Source organism: Schistocerca cancellata, chromosome 5, assembly GCF_023864275.1.
Source record: "Schistocerca cancellata isolate TAMUIC-IGC-003103 chromosome 5, iqSchCanc2.1, whole genome shotgun sequence".
Taxonomy (NCBI): domain Eukaryota; kingdom Metazoa; phylum Arthropoda; class Insecta; order Orthoptera; family Acrididae; genus Schistocerca; species Schistocerca cancellata.
Window position 1 is genome coordinate 562,207,243 of NC_064630.1, and position 19,190 is coordinate 562,226,432.

Here is a 19,190-nt window from a genome sequence, read left to right on the forward strand (position 1 = left end):
ATATCATTTATTTTAAATTTAGTAAGTTTAATGTAATAAATATTATAAAGTGTTCAAACCCCAATATTCATTTATAAACACTCTGTATGTATGTTCAGTAACAATGAGGAACCTGAAACTTTCAGCACAGGACAGGAGCATACAGAGGAACTATGGTTCAAGTTTAAAAGAATATTGACCATGCACTGGATAGGTATGTAATCTGTAGATCAGTTCATAATGGAAGGGAACCTGCATGTGCATTATAAAGAAACTTCTAAAGAACCCGAGATTACTGCATAATAGGTGTAAAATGAAGCATAGAGCTATACATAGAGAGAAGCTGAATGAAACACATTTGGCTATCAAGAGAGCAATACTTGATGGCTTCAGTGACTACTGTAACAGACTATTGTCAAGCAATCTTTCAGAAAACCCAAAGAAATGTATGTAAATGCACCAAAGTTAGAGTCCAGTCCCTAGCAAATGAAACAGGAACTGAAATTGTGGGCAGCGAAGCAAAAGCTGGAACTCCATTTTCAAATTCTCTTTAGAAAGGAAAACCCAAGAGAAACTGTCCGAATTTAATCCCCGAACAAATGACTGAGATAAATATTAGTGTCAGTGGTGCTGAGTAATAGCTGAAATTATCAAAAGTGAAGAAAGCTCCAGAGCCTGATGGAGTCCTTGTCAGATTCTATACCAAATTTGAAGCTGAGTTAGCCCCTCTTCTAACTATAAACTATCATAGACCCCTCAAACAAAAAACTATGCCCAGTTCTTGGGAAAAAAAACCACAAGAAAGGTAGTAGAAGTGATCCACAAAACTGCCATCCAATATCCTTAACACTGATTTGTTGCAGAATCTTAAAACATATTCTAAGCTCCAACATAATGACCTCAATGCCATCCAGCACAGATTCCAAAAACATCGATCGCATTAAACCCAACTCTCACTTTTCTCACATGACTTACTGAAAGGTTTGGATCAAGGCAGTCAGGTAGAAGCAGTATTTCTCGATTTCTGAAAAGCATTTGACTCAGTATCACACCTATGATTACTGTCAAAAGTATGATCGTATGTGGTATCAAGTGAAATTTGTGACTGGATTGAGGACTTTTTGGTAGGGACGACACTGCACGTTATCTTGGATGGAGCGACATTGGCAGATGTAGAAGTAACTTCAGATGTGCTCTGGGGAATTGTGTTGGGACACTTGTTGTTCATTTTGTATATTAATGATCTTGCAGACAATATTAATAGTAACCCCAGACTTTTTGCAGCAGTCATGAGTAAAGTAGGTCACAGAGTCCAGTATATTGGTAGAATACTAGAGAAGTGCAATCAGGCTACAAAGGAGATTGCTTACAAATCACTCGTTTGATTAGTTCTAAATATTGCTCAAGTGTGTGGGACCCGTACCAGATAGGACTAACAGGGGGTATCGAATGTGTACATGAATGATCACAAGCTTGTTTAATCCATGGAAGAGTAGAGATACTGAAGGAACTGAACTGGAAGACTCTTGAAGATAGACATAAACCCTACACCAATAAAGTATTAAGAACTGGCTTCAAATGACGACTCTAGGAATATGCTACAACCCATACATATCACTCATATAGGGATTGCGATGATAAGATTATAATAATTATTGCATTCACAGAGGTACTCAATCAATCATTCTTCCCCCACTCCATACATGAATTGAGCAGGAAGAAACCCTAAGAAATGGTACAGTGGGATGTACCCTTTGCCATGCACTCCACAGTGGTTTGCAGAGTATAGATGTAGAAGGACCATATTCATGATAAATGTTATATACAACATGTCAGCAAGCATAGAAAACACACACACACACACACACACACACACACACACACACACACACACACACACACACACACTGAGCAGGAAGAAACCCTAAGAACTGGTACAGCGGTTTGATTTGATTTGATTTTTTATTGGCCCAATTTTATCATACAGCACAAATTGTACAACTGATATTGGACAGGTCAAAAATAAGTTACAATAATACATAGTATTAGCAAAATAGTAGGCAAATTAAAAATAGGTACCTATTACAATTAATTTTGTTACGTATTCAGAAATTCTCTGACAGAATAGAAACAGTGCTTTATTAGAAATGTCTTTAGTTTAGCTTTAAATAATGGATGAGTAGCATTTTTTATTTCCTCTGGTATCTTGTTGTGTAGTATTACACCAATGTTAATTATGCTCCTCTGACAGGTGGTTGTTCTGTGATATTTTTGATGTATATTTGATTTCCCTCTGGTACTCTATTTGTGTACATGTAGCAGTTTGCGTTTTCAGGAGGTAGTCCCTAATGAACAAGATAGTTTCATAAATGAATAAACTTGGAAAATTTAGAACACCAAGCTCAGTAAAATGTGATTTACAGGACTCCATCTTTTTAAGGCCACAAATTATTCTTAGAGCTCTTTTTTGCATTCTAAAAACCTTTACAATGTGAGTTGAGTATCCCCAGAAAATGATCCCATATCGGACTAGTGAGTGGAACTGTGCATAGTATGCCTGCAGTACTGTTGTTTTGCTTGTTGTAGCCTTTAAAATTCTTAGGCCATAGCACACAGATGATAGTTTTCTAGACAAGTTATTTATATGTGTGTCCCACTATAAGTCTTGCTGAACCTATAGACCCAAAAATTTTGTGACACTTACATTTTCTAGGGGATCATTTTTTAATTGTGCTTGAATAGACATTTGATTAATTGGAGGAATTAAATGAAAATCGACACACACAGTTTTTTCAGTATTTATAATGAGTTTGTTTTTTGTAAACCAATCAGAAAGTATTTTCATAGAACTTTCTGCTGTGGACTGCAAATTTTCTGGACTGGATACAGTGAGCAATATGCAGGTGTCATTAGCAAACAGGATAGTTTTTGTGGGACTCATATATTCAACTAAGTTGTCCATATAAATCAAGAAGAGTAGTGGGCCTAAGATTGAGCCCTGTGGTACACCATATTTTACTGGTAATTCGCTAGAAAGAAAGGAGTTGTTTCTTGTTTTATTCATTTTGTTGAATTCAACTGAAGTGATATTTCTGCCTGCAGTTTTTTTAGGTATGAACGCAACCAGCTATGTGCTACACCTCTTACTCCTCGTCTTTCTAATTTTTCGAGCAGAATGTTATGGTCCAGAACGTCAAAGGCTTTTGATAGATCTAGAAAAATACCTGCAGCTAATTTATCTTGATCAAGGGATTTTCAAATGCAGTCTAAGAATTCGAAAATTGTTGTCTGTGTAGATTTAGACTTTCTAAAACCATGTTGTTGTACTGTAAAAGGTGCATATTTATTTATGAAACTTAAAAGCCTGTCATAGAAGAGTTTTTCTAGAATTTTTGAGAAGGAACTTAACTGTGACATGGATTGGTAGTTTCATATTTTTTCAGAAGAACCATTTTTAGCAGTACTGAAGCTTTTGATATTTTAAAAATATCTGGAAATACACCAGTTTTTAAAGAGAGGTTGAAAAGGTTTTCCAAGGGGTTTGCTATGTGGTGAGCACTTGCTTTTAATATGAAATTAGGTACTTCATCAACACCACTTGACATTTTATTGCTTAATGATTTAATTTTACTTATAATTTCATTGGGTTTGTTTCATAAACATACATAGAAGCAGTCGATATCACTGACTTGCTGGAGAAACTTGGGACTGGTCCTTGACAGCGTACTTGAATGAGGTCTTCAGCTAGTGAAGTGAAGTATTCATTGAATTTTTCCACAACTGAATTTGGGTCTGTGACTTTTGAGCCTTCTAGTGTTAATGATACATTCTTTCTCTTTGGCGCTGAACTACAAGTTTCTTTCTTTATAATTCCCCATGTGCATCTCATTTTGTTAGATGAGTTTCTTATCAAATTGTCATTCCATATAATTTTTGCCTCTTTGACTACTCTAATATAGATTCTTTTGTAGGCTTTTGAATAATCTGCGAATTCTTGGGTTACTCTATATTTCTTACAACAATACCGCAAAAGGCTGTTTCTCTCACTGGAACTTTGGGATGTACCCTCTGCCATGCACTCCACAGTGGTCTGCAGAGTATAGATGTAGAAGGACCATGTTCATGATAAATGTTATATGCAACATGTCAGCAAGCACAGAACCCACACACACACACACACACACACACACACACCTACCTACACTATGTTGGCTGAGTCAGCAGTGCCAATGCTGCATTTTGCAGATGGTTGGTGTTAAGTCAGGTGGGGTGAGCGAGAGGGATTCAGGATGGGCAGCTAGCAGCTCGGAGGGTGAAAGGCAGTTTGCTGGCTAGGAATGTGGGAGGAATGGGTGGCAGGTACGTGGGCCAAGCATGTGATGCATGGTTTCCGGAGCCAGTGTGATGTGACACATGCTGGAGTTGATGTGTGGATGTGAACTGGGAGAGGTGAGAGGATGGAGGAAGGGGGACCTGTTGGTTGGAGGGTGTGGGTACAGTGGGTTACCAGAGACTGAGGTCAGAATAATTACGGGAGCAAAGAATGTGTTGCAAGGATAGCTCCCATTTGTGTAGTTCAGAGAAACTGGCGGTGGAGGGAAGATCCAGATGGCCAGGGTTGTGAAGCCACTACTGAAACTGAGTATGTTATGCCCAGCTGCATGCCATGGCACCAGGTAGTCAACTTTGTCCTTGACAACAATTTGGCAGTGCACATTTGTCTGGTAGACAGCTGGTTGAGTAGTCATGCCAATACAAAAAACTGTGCAGTGCTTGTGGCAGTGTTGGTAAATGACATAGCTGGCTGCTTTCACAGATGTCCCAGCCTCTGGTGGGGTAGGACTGGGGTAGCAAGTGCTGGCTGCCTGGATTGGGCAAGTCTTGTACCTTGGTCTCTCACAAGGATATGATCCCTGTGGCAAAGACCTGGGAGTGGGAGTGGTGTAGGTTGGGTGGGTGACTGCCTTTGTGGGAGAGGGGGAAGGATCTTGGGTAGAATGTCCACCATTTCAGGGCATGATGAGAAATAATCAAAGTCGTGATTAAGAATATAGTTCAGTTATTCTAGTCCAGGGTAATACTGGGTGACAAGGGATGCACACCTTTGTACCTTATTCTTGAGGTAGTGGGTCAGTTGGAAGTGTGTGGGGATATGGCATGGGAAATCTTTTTGTGGACTAGATTTGGGGGGATAATGTCTGTCTGTGAAGGCCTTTGTGAGCAAGGAAGTTCTCGTTACTATACATACATCATCTATGGGTGGCTAAACTGTATGGGAAGGATATTTTGGTGTGAAAGGAATGGCAGTTGTCGAAATGCACGTGCTGTGGGCAGTTAGAGGGTTTAATGTGGACAGAGGTGTGCACAGAGCCATGAGAGAGGTTGAGGTCAAGGTTGATGTCAATGCAAAGGAAGATGGCACATTTGATTGAGGATGACCAGTTGAAGCGAATGGGAGGGACGGTACTGATGATGTGAAGTAATGAAGATAGGGTGTCTTGACCATGAGCCCAGGTCATGATGACATTATCGATGTACCTGAACTAGACTAGCAGTTGGGAGCTTCGGGAGGCTATTAAGGTTTCCTCTAGATGGCCCATGGTTGTGCTGTTGATCTGTTTGAATACCTTCCCTTCAAAGGAATTGTGAGTCAGGATATAGTTAGTAAGGTGCATATGGAACAAGGTGGTGGGTTTGGAGTGTGAAGGACATTGCCCAGCCACCCATCGATGATGTATCTACAGACAGACACTAACTCCCAAAACTAGTCCACAAACTAATTTCCTCACGGGGTCCCGGGTTCGATTCCCGGCGGGGTCAGGGATTTTCACCTGCCTCGAGATGACTGGGTGTTTGTGTTGTCCTCATCATTTCATCATCATCCAGGAAAGTGGCGAAATTGGACTGAGCAAAGATTGGGTAATTGTACGGGCGCTGATAACCACGCAGTTGAGCGCCCCACAAACCAAACATCATCATCATCACAAACTAATTTCCTGTGCCACATCCTCACACACCCCCAATCCTCCCACCATCTCCACGCATCAGCTACAAAGGAGTGCTCTCCTTGTTACCCAGTTTCACCCTGGACTGGAACAACTGAACCACATCCTTCTTTTGGGCTTTGATTACCTCCCATCATGCCCTAAAGTAATGGACATCCTACCCAAGATACATCACCCACAACACAACCTACACAATATGCAAGTCCGTTCCTATGCCACTCTCAATCCCAATACCTTGCCACAGGGACCAATCACTGAGGTAGAGCAAGATGCAAGACCTGCCCAATCCAATTACCCAGCACTTACTATTCCAGTACTGTCATAGGCTCATCCTACATCATCAGTGACTGGGCCACCTGTGAAGACAGCTTTCTACCAGCATGAATAGCCACCACCAAACTGTTGCCATGAACAAAGTTGACCACCCTGTGACACAAAACACAGCTGTGCATAACATACTCAATTACAATTGCTGACTCACAACCTGGGCTACCTGGATCCTTCCCTTCATCACCATCTTCTCTGAACTACACAGAGGGAGCTATCCTTGCAACACATCCTCTGCTCCCATAAATATCCTGGCCTCGATCTCCAGTAACCGACTGTCCCCACTCCTTCCAACCAACAGTTTCTCCTCCCTCCATCCTGCCAGCCCCTCCAAATTTATGTCACCATGTGACCTCCAGTATGCACCACTCCCCGCTGGCTCCAACAACCATGCAACACATGCTTGGCCTGTGTACCTGCCACACCTCTGCCTGCTTTTCCAGCTAGCAAACTAGCTTCCTCCCTTTGAGGTGCTAGCCACCCACCCTCAATCCCTCTCCCTGCCTCCAACCTCTCTCCCCCTCTACCCACTCTACATGGCACAACCCCAACAACAACAACATAGTCCACTTGCCAAAATGCAACTGTTCATCCAGAACTGTTCATCCAGACCAACAGCAAGTGGAATAAGTGTTTGTGTGTGCGTGTTTTCAGTGAGTAGTCTCCCTTAATGCAACAGCATTTATATTTTTCTATAGCTACATAATGGCAATTTACAAGTTTTCTCGGTAAAAATTACTAATTATTTGTGCTCAAGAATTCCTCTATGACAGAGGAGTTGTTAATGAGAAAAATCTAATTTACATCTGAAAGTACTTCTGATATCTCACAGACACCTGTGATACGCTTTATTTTCATGAGCAGATTATCAACGAGTTTTGTAGCTGCATATTTTCCTCTTTTCCAAGCCAAAGTTAGATTCATTAATGGATAATTCTGATCATTTTTTATTTTAATATTGTACTTGTGAACATCTCTGTTACCTTCAAACTCAGATGGATTCTTCGTAACAAATTTCATAAGTGAATCTAATAGATCACACATCTGATCTTACAGATAGTCTTTCATTATGAGTGGAGACACACATGACACTGATGTAATATTCTACAATATTTATTATTTGCTTTTACAAACCGGTTTTTGGCTGTTTTATATAATCACAGCTGTTTCACTTACCTGCTTAATCTCAACTGTATATCTTACCTCTTTGTAATAATGGACCTGTTAAAAACATCATTATTTTGTTCAGTTTGTTTACAGCCAGTTTGAGTCTCACCTATTTTAATTACAGTGCAGATAAATGAGTAGCCACATACTGCACTTAGTTAAATCCTGCAATACTGTTGGGGGGCAGCAACCTAACAATGACTTAATTATTCATAAAAGTACACATGTGGCAAAATATGTAATTAACAGAGTCACTGAGTAAAACTCTTAAAGCACTGTCCTACAAATCTAACAGTAATATCAGTACAAACATGACAAGCACAGTAATTATCATTCAGAAACAATACAGTTCATAGTTTGACCCTATTGTAACAGTTTAAACTAGCCATTACTGAATTTTAACACTATCAATGATAATAATTATGAGTTCATCGTCTATCGTTACTGTTTTTAAACTCCTGGAATGTGAAATTTAGACAAGATTCAGTACATTTACCGCCTTGTAACCCATATTAAATTGTCTGCAATATATTACACCGTATTTCTGAGCATAGATCTTATTCATTTAAACTCACCGCAGGCTGAACTAAAATGGTTTCCAAAATGCCTCCTTCATAAGTTTACAATAATTAAAACTGAAGTTGTCTATTGTTGTTTCCTTGATTTTCACAAATTAAAATTCCATTTCAACAAGAACTTTGAGATACAATAATAATTCCTGTATAAATGTGCTATAATATTTCTGTAACAATGTTTTAACTAAAGGTCTTAATTACTTCGAAATTAAATGAACGTAGGCAATTCTATCGTAAATTTGTCACTGACTAAATACTTCATTTACTTCTACAGTATTTTCAGCGATTTCATCAGGAAGTCAGGAATCTTGAATATGTTTCACATGAACAATGATAATGAGATCTGAAATCACTGATATTTCGTAATAGGTGTGGTTTTCAGCGAAAGTAACAGCTAGAAAGAATCCACCTGCTTTGTCACACATTCACTTGGAACTTGTCACCAAACTTTACTGTTAAATTTCTTTTCTACTCAGAACAATTGTTGTATTTTGTTAGATTACATATTAGATAATGAAATATATATTTCATTTAAGTTCAACAGTTTTTCATACATTTTCAATGTAATAATTCCTCTTGCCTTAGTCCTATATCAAACATTAACAACTGACATCTTTGGAAACAAACTGTGATACCCTGCAGATGTACTAGTTCAAAATCTTTGATTTCTCAAAATTTTCACAAACACAAATATTTATCTTTGTATATGATGATGGTGTAACATTAAAAAAAAACTGGTTTGTAGAAGAAAATAATAACTGTTGTAAAATATTACAAAAGTTTGGTGGGTTGTCATTCATAATGTTTAAAATATTCAGGACAGTCAATCAATTCAATTGTTTTTCACATTTTTATGTAAATTTTGCCATTGTTTGCATAGGGGTATAGGGTTACAGCAAGGTGGGGGTGGGGGTTGGTATTTCAGGAGGAATGATCATGATATACACAAGTTTTAAATCAGAGTACCAGTGAATGTACATACACGGATAATCAGCCACACCCATCCTGTTGGTGAGCACTCTATGAAATAGAACATTAATAACTACGATATTTGTTTCATCTGGATCCCTCCAATTAGGGTAAGAGTGTATGAAGTCTAAGGTCAGGCCCCTACGTATTTGACCACCACATTGATGGATGTAGTCCATGGGCCAGACACGGCTCCTACTTTATCCTGGGTGGTTGTTTTTGTTAACATAAGATTTGCTAGGCTGTTTACCACTAAAACTCCTGCTGTTGCCCCAGCATCTGGGGATGCCAGCTGCACCAACATGTGGTGTGCAGGTCATGGTAATCACAGCTGCAGTCATAGGCATGTGTATCCACACAGTTACGTGTACACGTGACACTGCTCCTGTATTCCTACACAAGGGGTACTCCACAATGGTCACCATTGAGCCCCTTGACAGCCAGTTCCACTCCATATCAATCATCAACTGCCTTGAGTCTACACTTCAGCAACAATGCCTGCTGCTGCTGCTGCTGCTACCTGACAGAGAGCACCGCCTGGCATCTTTGTAGGATCATCAGCTGCTCCCGCCCCTGGACTTGCGTCTTGATGGCCCACAAGCACAAAGTCTCATGGTGCAGTGTCACTGATCATCCATGGTACCTCCTGGCTCATTATCACTTCATGATCCTTGCCATAGTGGGCACCCATTACATAGCATCAAGTAGAGCTTTATGCAGTTGTACTGAAGTGTGAAATGTTGTCTTCTGAAGATGTACTGAGCTTAGTTCAAGGTTAATAAACAAACAGTTGTTATTGCAATGTGTGAATTTAGTCTCTACCAGACACACCCCTCAGTTAAGGTTACTTCATTATCACTTTGCAACACCCTTAAAGTTACAATGAAACATCCTGCAAGTTAAAATTATGTGCCAATCAGACCTGCACATTTATGTCCTGGGACACAATTTTATTTTGCAATGAAGTTTCAAGTACTTACTCTTGCCATCTGCCTGATCTTAATGCACATTTGTCTATCTTCCTCTTTTCCCTGGTGTTCTTTGTTATCTATCAGTCAATAAAAGGGATACATTCTGAATTTTCCAAATTTCTTTTCTGTTATTATATGAAATATTTTTACCTATTTTCTCTTTCTTCATCTCTTTCCTTGCCATTAGTATTGTATGTGCACATATCAAAATTAAAGGTAAAAAAGATGATTGTGTTCAGTGATCAACTTGCATCTCTGGTACAGTATGCATAGATTTACATCTACATCTACACAGATCCTCTGTAAATCACACTTAAATACCTGGCAGAGTGATCATCGAACCACCTTCACACTAATTCTCTATTATTCCACTCTCGAACAAAGTGTGGAAAAAACGAACACTTTTATCTTTCCATGCGAGGTCTCATTTCCCTTATTTCATTACAAAGATCATTTTTCCCTATATCAGCTAGCATCATGAAAATATTTCTGAATTTGGAGGAGAAAGTTGGTGATTTAAATTTCGTGAGAAGATCACGCTGTAATCAGAATTGCCTAGGTGTAAATGATGTCCACATCACATCCTGTATCATGTCCGTGACAATCTCTCCCCTTTTCTCAACAATACAAAATGTGCTGCCCTTCTCAATGTACTCCTTTAACTCTATCTGATAAGGATCCCACGCCGCACAGCAGTATTCCAAAAGAGGACGGCCAAGCATAGTGCAGGCAGTCCCCTTAGCAGTAGATATGTTGCATCTTCCAAGTGTTCTGCCAATAAAATGCAGTCTTTGGTTCACCTTATAATGGGACATTGTCCTTTAGCATTACTTTTCCTCAACAGTAGTTGTCAATAACAGTATCATTTTTCGAATTTTGGACAGGTCAATATTATCTCAGTTCCTTTTCTGAAAACTTTCATATAATTTTATACACAGTATGTTATATTTCAAGTTAAAATTTATGAAAAGGAATTACTTTATAAAATATTTTAGTCTCGATCTTATAATTGATAAGTACTAGTTCTAAATGTGCAGTTAAAATCATTTATTTAGAAACATTTAGAATTATGAATTACTGGCACACTTATTAATTAAACAATCCTGTACTGTTTCCTATATTTATTTCTGGATTCATTTATGAAATAATAATTGAAATTAATAGTGTAACAGAACTAGCAGAAATTTATTTGTTAAGAAAGATTGTAAACCCTTTGGAATATGGTCATTTATGCAGTGTGTGAGAGTCGTAAGCATGCCTCTGATGCGAGTGGACGTATTTTTGTGTGAACAATGTAATTTTGGCTTCGTTAAGGTAAAAAGTCAAAATACTGTATGATATGCTAAAATGTGAAACAATATATTTACATGAAAAAAAAAAGAATGCTGCAACAACAATCTTCTGATTTATTCAGTTCAAACCAACCATGAGGACCTTATGTGAAATTTTTTAGCTTCAAGAATCAGATCCCTAGACATGAACAACTGGAGCCACCTCAACATGACAAGCTAAGTACACTAGAAAGTTTATTGTAATCTTTGCTCCCCTAATTGCTTAATGTGGACAATAGATGGAAGTAGAAAGGAGAGGGGGGGGGGAGATTACAACCTTCCCCACAACATTTTCAATGTGTTCTTTCCAATTTAAGTTGTTCATAATAGCAATTCCTAGGTATTTAGTTGAGTTGAACGAATTCCTTTTAGGACTTATGTGGATACCCCACACTTTTAATTATTTCTCTTTTTCTCTCTGTGAGATACTGAGTTTAAAGGCCCATGAAAATAAACTTGCACATTGTATATAAATCAGGGTCTGTAATTTTTTCCCTTATTTTCAGTGTAGGTTTTAGTTCCACAATATAAGATACCACATTCATAAACAGTGATCACACTCCAATACATAAAAATTGGCTGTTCAGAAAGTGATGCTCAAACCCCACCACCCCCCACACACCCTGTGGCTCTGTAATTCTAATCATGGTGGACTCTCCTTAAATGTCATGTACCTTTCGTTGTGGCACAAAAATGTAGAACTTTTCCATGATAAGTTGATGATTCATGTGGTGGCTATTGAATACAGCAGGTGGGATGCATTGCCCCCACATTAGGATGACTGAGGGGAGAGAAGTGGTGAGTAGAAAGCAGTGTCAGCTGTTTACCACAGGACTGGCAACATTACCCATAACAATACCTACAGAACTACTCTGTGTTTAGGGGAAGCTTAATGTTGGTATCATTCTGAGACAAATCAATATCTTTCAGAGAGTGCCAATTTTCTCTGCTTTTGGCAGCATCAGTAAATTCATCATGTTAGTGTGGACAAGCTGTACATTAACATCGTTGTGTCAGGTGAACTGAGTACAACATATTTTGCAGACTGAAGATGCCTAGACAATCACAAAAAACCTTTCAAAAATGAAATCTGTTAAAAGCTGGAATTAAGTCATAAGTGAGTTTCACAAAAATTCAACTATGTAATATCATACCTGCCTATCCATAAGTCTGAAATGGAATGTCTGTGGCGTATCATTCGGTTGTTGCAGATGTCGTATAATTAATGTTCCTGAAACATCAGCACTCACACCAGTACTTAGAGGCAATACTGAAACTGCTGTATCTGATGAATGAATCAGGGCAGCTGCTAGAAGAGATGTCAGTGTGTCTGCACCTGCAGTGTGTGTGAGAACTGCCATGGATGCCAATTTTAGAGAACGAAGACGGCTTAAGAAACTTATTACTTGCTGCAAATCCCAGCCGACATCAAGCAGCACACTTACATCATCCAATATTAGGCTCAAGTGAGATATACCAGAAACTTGTGCTGAAGCAACGACCTTCATTACCTGTGAAGAAAAATACATAAGTTCAGAACTAACTAAAAAAAAAATATGATATGTTACCAATATCAATATCAATGTAAACAGAGTACCAGTGATCTTTAAAAGCAAAATCCATTTGAATGAAACTCTTTTAAGGGTCTTATTTATTTATTTTGTAATTTCTTGACTTAATGCTTATACGTCTTCAGCTGTAACACAATTCCTGTAGCTAAAATGCTTCAAGTAAATAATGAGAATTCTCAGGATGCCAATGTAATACTGAAGTGCATTTGTCTGCTACCCACTGTTCAATATAAAAACATTATTAACTGTCTCTTTGTTACTATTATTAGATTTTTCTTCTTCTGGTGAAGAATAATTACTCCCATGCACTCTAGAAAGTGAAGTGCCTAGAAGGGAAGAAGGAGACAAAATGAAAGTTCCATGAGTTGAGAGGGTATTAATGCTATTTCAGTAATTATAAAATTGAGTCAAATTTACAAAGAATTTGGTAGTATGTGTCCACAATTTTTGGAAACTAAAGAATTTCTACTATTTCCTCAAAAATTCAGTGTGTTGTTGTATTTCTCTCATTCTCCATTCTTCTTAGTTGTCTATTAAGTATGTAGTCTGAAATGTGCTTATGACACATCTTCAATGATGATGATAATAATAATAATAATGATAATAGAAAACATTGTATCCCTAGTAAAATGAATATATAGGAACAGCATGATGTATTTGATACCTGTGAGAAAAGGTCATCAGAAGAGCAACCAGAAATGCTGCCCAGCTGTGAAAGGGCATCAACAAAATATAAAGCTGCATGTGTTTCTGGTTTGGGGACACCAAGGCGTGCCAACACATTACGGTGGTGCACTGGGGTATGCATCAAGCACACAAGGCAAACAGCACGATCTCCTGACAGCAAGTCTCGTGCAGCCAGACAGTCCAGTACCGTGCATCCTGATCCATCAGAGCCATGCTTCTCTACTACAGCTGTTAAACATTCAGAAACTTCTGTGCCTAGTACTGCACAGACGTCAGCTGACATCTGCAAAGAATGAATACATTTGTCCATAAATCCTCCAAAAATGTGAATGAATTATATTTATAAGAGGTTAATAATAGGTAACAATAATAGTCATAAAAATAACTTTCTCACAAATGAACTTTATAAGGTAGTTACACATTATTTATGTCTTTGCTCTTTGAAATTTTCAGCTTTTATGACTCTTACCTGTCAGGTAACTCAGCCAGTGTTAGAACACACAACATGGCAATGAGGATAAAAATGTTCAAACGACTTACAACAAATCTGTAGTAACAAAATGGTTGTGTTAGATCAAGAGGCATTTGTTGCTGCCTGGAGCAGCACAACACAAGCTTTTAATGATTGTGTCAATAACAGCTGAATATAAGTTGCCTTCCACAGCTATTGTCATTGGGTAAGAATATTGTGGAGGAAGAGTCCAATAAACAACATGCCACCTGGGAACACCCCAGTAATAAACAAAAAATCAAGTATGGGGTCCAATAGGGGCCAGGTCTGGGACCTGTCCTACGTCTGCTGTAAGTAAATAACCTGGCTGATAAAATACATGATGGAACCACAGTACTATTTGTAGATGACACTGATATTCCAATTAAATCACACAATGAGGAAAATCTGCAGGAGACTGCAAAATTGGTTGTGGATAGTTTAGTGCAGTGGTTCAGGACCAATAGGCTCATCATACATTCTGAAAAACTGTGATATTTAACTTTCACACCACATAAAACCAGCATCCTGCAAATCCTGTCTTCACCATTGAAGAAAAAAATGTCTTAAATGTGAGGCCTACAAAATTTTTAAGCGTACATATTACGGAGGATTTGAAATGGGAGACACACCTTAACAATCTAAATAAAAAAAACTGGATACACTTAAAATGTAATGTTAGAAGTCTCACTGTAAATACAAACTGTTCATGGTAGTATACAGTCACTACTGATGTATGGAATAATTTTTGGGGGGGAATTGCTCATTCATAAAAAAATTTAAAATACAGAAAAAGAATGTCTGAGTGATAAAGAAAACTAAATGCAAGGATTCCTTAGGCCCCATTTCAAAAGTCTTAAAATACTGCCTCTGCCTTGTTTGTATATATATGAAATAGAAGTTTTTAGAAAAGGAAGCAGCTTAAGAAAATAAAAATCTTCAAATATCTTTGAGTTACATACATATGAAATTAAGCAGAAGCTTACCTACACACAAACACAGTAAGTAAGAACTTATACAAAAGAGTACTGCACTATACAGGAATTATGTTACATATACCACATGCCTTCTTACTTAAAACACAGTGACATGAAATACATTTAACGTAAAGTTGAAACAGTTCTTGCTTGACCACTCTTCTGCTCTGTATCTGAATTTCTGGAACAATGTAATAAGTAAACTTCATTTGCAAAATATTGTTAATTATGTGTTATGTCACTTTATAAATTACTTTGATAATGTTGATCCCATTGTCTCACTTAATAATTACTGCAGTCACATGTGGAAGCAATGTAGTATGTTGATTTATGTTATTACGTCATGCAGTCACGATGACTACTGTAATCATAAAGTAATTATATTTACCCCTTGTCAAATATCATATGTACAAACAATATACTAAAAGATGATTTCCTGAACCAAATACACAAACATGCTCTACAGGATTCCAGCCCTGAGTCTGAGTTGATCCCTTTATTCACCTCTTTCTTGGTTGTTTAAAGTATTCATTCGTCAGACAAACCCATGTGGTCAATTGTTGCTGTCTTGTGGCATAAGATTGTCATCTATTGTTCTAATATAAGATGTACCTAAGTACCATGGGTGACATCAGTGTAGTCCTATACACCAACAGTTCCATGTGGAAAGATATAAAAGTTTGTGAGCCTACCTAAAGATATGTCAAACTATACAAAATTATGCTTTGTGTGAATGCCTCTCTTTCACAGATATTCGATGGATAATAACAGGTTCCTATTTCTAATCAAATCAAAGAATAGCTGCTGTTACTTGGGAAGCTAAATCAAGACTTATTTTTAAATAGTATATTTCCTTCCCTCAATTGATCTGCTGTCCAGTGTACATTTTTGGTTACCAACTGCAAATGCTCCTCCTGATGATCAAGCTGTAATATCTGTGATGACCAAGCTGTAATACATACATGGTTGGTCACTAGGACTACAATTTTTATAACATAAATATTGCCATAATATGCATAAAAAATGAGGTTATGACCAAAAATTAACACAAATATATGACGTAACAACATTAAAATGAGGTAAAATTTCTGTAGTAAAGTAAATTAGTACATCAGTTTATGATAATGAACTATTTATTTAAGAATGAAATGTTTATGAGAAGCTAGCTAAACTATGGAATTTGACATTGTTGTAAGCTTTTTATAAATATTATCACAACGTAATTAGTCTATGATGTGTTTTCTTACATCCTCATTTTTATTTCAATTTTTGAGCTCTGAGTTATGATATACAATGAATACCTTGTGAAAATTTTCAAGTAAAAAACATTTCCTATTGTCAGCCAACAAAGCCTTGCACTTTCAAAAACATATTTTTATAACAGGTGACACAAGAGGAGTGTATTTAAAATGGACAATATAATTTAACATTAAATCTACCAGTACATGACTAAGACAGAGCTCTTCCCCCAACAAAATCATCGAAATGGAACACAGTGGTTGATAACCTTCTTTTCTTCTAACATCTTTCCCATTTTCTTTGAATTTCTTTTCTCACTTTAAGATGAACAGTTTCTAATTTACTCACAATTTTTTTCACTTGCTCTACTAGAGGCTCATCTTACCACTCCAAATCAGTTATGCCAGCAGGAATAAATGGAAAATTTGATTTTATGTATGGAAGTTTGACTGAAACTTCAGCATTAGAAAATAATTCTTGGGCTAGTTCAACTGAAGAGACTCTACTGCTATCAAACAAATCAATAATGCTTTTCGTGGCATTAAAAATCGGGTAATAATAGTTGCAGGCATCTGACCAGGACCTCCACCTTGTTAATATGGGAGATGGTGGTAAGGAAACGCCTGGAACTAACAATTTAAATGCTGCAACGCATGATGGAGCTTTCAAAAATATCTTTTTGACACACCCACTAAATCTGTCAATATCACTGAACTTACTACGAACCATTCTGCAGCTCCATGTAAAGTGGGAGCTAAAAAAAGTTACATGCACCATTTTACTGTGTAATACACAACATACGGCGCAGTATCCATTACAAAGAGTAGTACATTGTCATGCTGTGGACCATGTGGTACACTTATATCTGTCTAACAGTTTACTAATGGAGCAAAAATTTACTTTTTCTAAATGTTCACAGTTTCTTACAAACTTTTTGCTTGGATCATCTTCCAAAGTTCCCACAATGACACTTGAAATATATCTTCCCATGGAGTCTGTGGTTTCATTGGTTGATATCCACATTTTTTTAAATTTACAAACCATTGTCTAATTTGTTGCATTGTTTTTTCACAGACTGATTGATGTAGTCCATTCTTAATGTGGAAGAATCATGAAGAGGTGGCGCTGAGCACTATGAGACTTAACATCTGAGGTCATCAGTCCCCAACCATGAAGATATTTGACTGTATTTTTCTAAGAATTCACAGAATTTAGGATGCTTCAGTTTACTTAATAGAAAGTCGGCACATAGGAAAGCTGCACAAAGTTCTTCACTGGCCGAGATTCCCCTACTCCTACTTCGTACAGTTCACAGTACAGTATTTTACTATCAGTTGAAAATATTCTCTCACCATTTTGAGACACAATCTGTTGTAATTTTACTTGAATATTTTGCTTCACTTTAGGTATTTTTTTCTAAACTACACTGCACACAATTCCAACTTCAACAACATTGGGTAACACAATGAGACACTCGTATGCAGTCCAGGGTCCAGTTCTGCTTAAGTAACCACCTGCTCACAGAGTAACAACAGGCTACATAAACTCTCTGTTGTGTAAGAGTGAAGTTCTTACTGTTGATTCAAATGAAATATGGGAGGAAGGTAGATATTTGCCATTCTCCAGGAAACAAAATGAGAGGTGCAATTTGGAGAAATGTAAAACAGAAAACAGAAATTGTATGAGAAAAGCTCTTTACTTTTTGAAAGATTGAAAATATAACAAACATGCCCACTCAGGCTGCTTACTACAATGTACCCTATGAGAGATATATGGCAATATGCAAATATATGACTCAACAACTTACTGTAATTCATTTAGTTTTTTCATAACAAGTGTTTATATGTATTTAAGTAAGATGTTGATCTTACTGAAAAATATATGCCCTATCACAAAAATCTTAGCCCTACTGATCTGATCACGAAGTGTATGTGCGACTACCCCCCCCCCCCCTTCCATGATGATCATTTGTCCCTATGTAGGTGTGTGCCAACAGAATGTTTTTGCAATCGGAGGAGAAAACTGGTGATTGAAATTTCATGAGAAGATCCCATCGCAACGAAAAACGCCTTTGTTTTAATGATTGCCACTGCAATTCAGGTATCATGTGCCTGTGACTCTATCTCCCCTATTTCGTGATAATACAAAACGAGCTGCCCTTCTTTGTACTTTTTTGATGTCATCCATCAGTCCCACCTGATGCGGATCCCACACCGCACAGCAATACTCCAGAATAGGGCAGACAAGCGTAGTGTAAGCAGTCTCTTTACCTGTTGCACCTTCTAAGTGTTCTGCCAATGAATCGCAGTCTTTGGTTTGCTCTACTCACAATATTATCTATGTGATCATTCCAATTTAGGTTATTTGTAATTGTAATCCCTAAGTACTTAGTTGAATTTACAGCCCTCAGATTTGTGTGACTTATCACATAATTGAAATTTAGCTGATTTCTTTTAGTACTCATGTGAATAACTTCATAATTTTCTTTATTCAGGGTCAATTGCCACTTTTTGCACCATACAGATATCTTATCTAAATCATTTTGCAAGTCATTTTGATCATCTGACGACTTTACAAGATGGTAAATGACAGCATCATCTGCAAACAATCTAAGACAGCTACTCAGATTGTCTCCTATGCCGTTAATATACAGCTCTGGTCCATCTTTTCCCAAGATTAATCATTACATTCTCTTGAGCACTACTTCACCCAAGCTCCTTCAGCTCATTTTAGCTTAACTAACAGTTATAGTTCACTTTACTGCCGCCTAGCCTCTGGGAAACCAATCATTCTGGATCCACACTTCACTTTGTGTACATGTAGACAAGGGCTAAGCTTAGTAGAGTGAGTGTCACTGCAGTACATGGTGTAATTATGGTCAATGTTGTTTCTCTTTGGTACT

At 37.6% G+C, this 19,190-nt stretch overlaps 1 protein-coding gene across 3 annotated transcripts in view; it reads right to left on the minus strand.

The window, feature by feature from the left end:
- LOC126187452 (uncharacterized) overlaps positions 1-19,190 on the minus strand; it is a 55,726-nt gene that overhangs the window by 10,149 nt on the left and 26,387 nt on the right. For all 3 annotated transcript variants that reach the window (XM_049928540.1, XM_049928541.1, XM_049928542.1), the window contains exons 2-3: positions 13,560-13,865; positions 12,479-12,835 (exon numbers count right to left, since the gene is read on the minus strand). In XM_049928540.1, the coding sequence (XP_049784497.1) occupies positions 12,479-12,835; positions 13,560-13,865 (663 nt within the window). The remainder of the gene's footprint in view (positions 1-12,478; positions 12,836-13,559; positions 13,866-19,190) is intronic.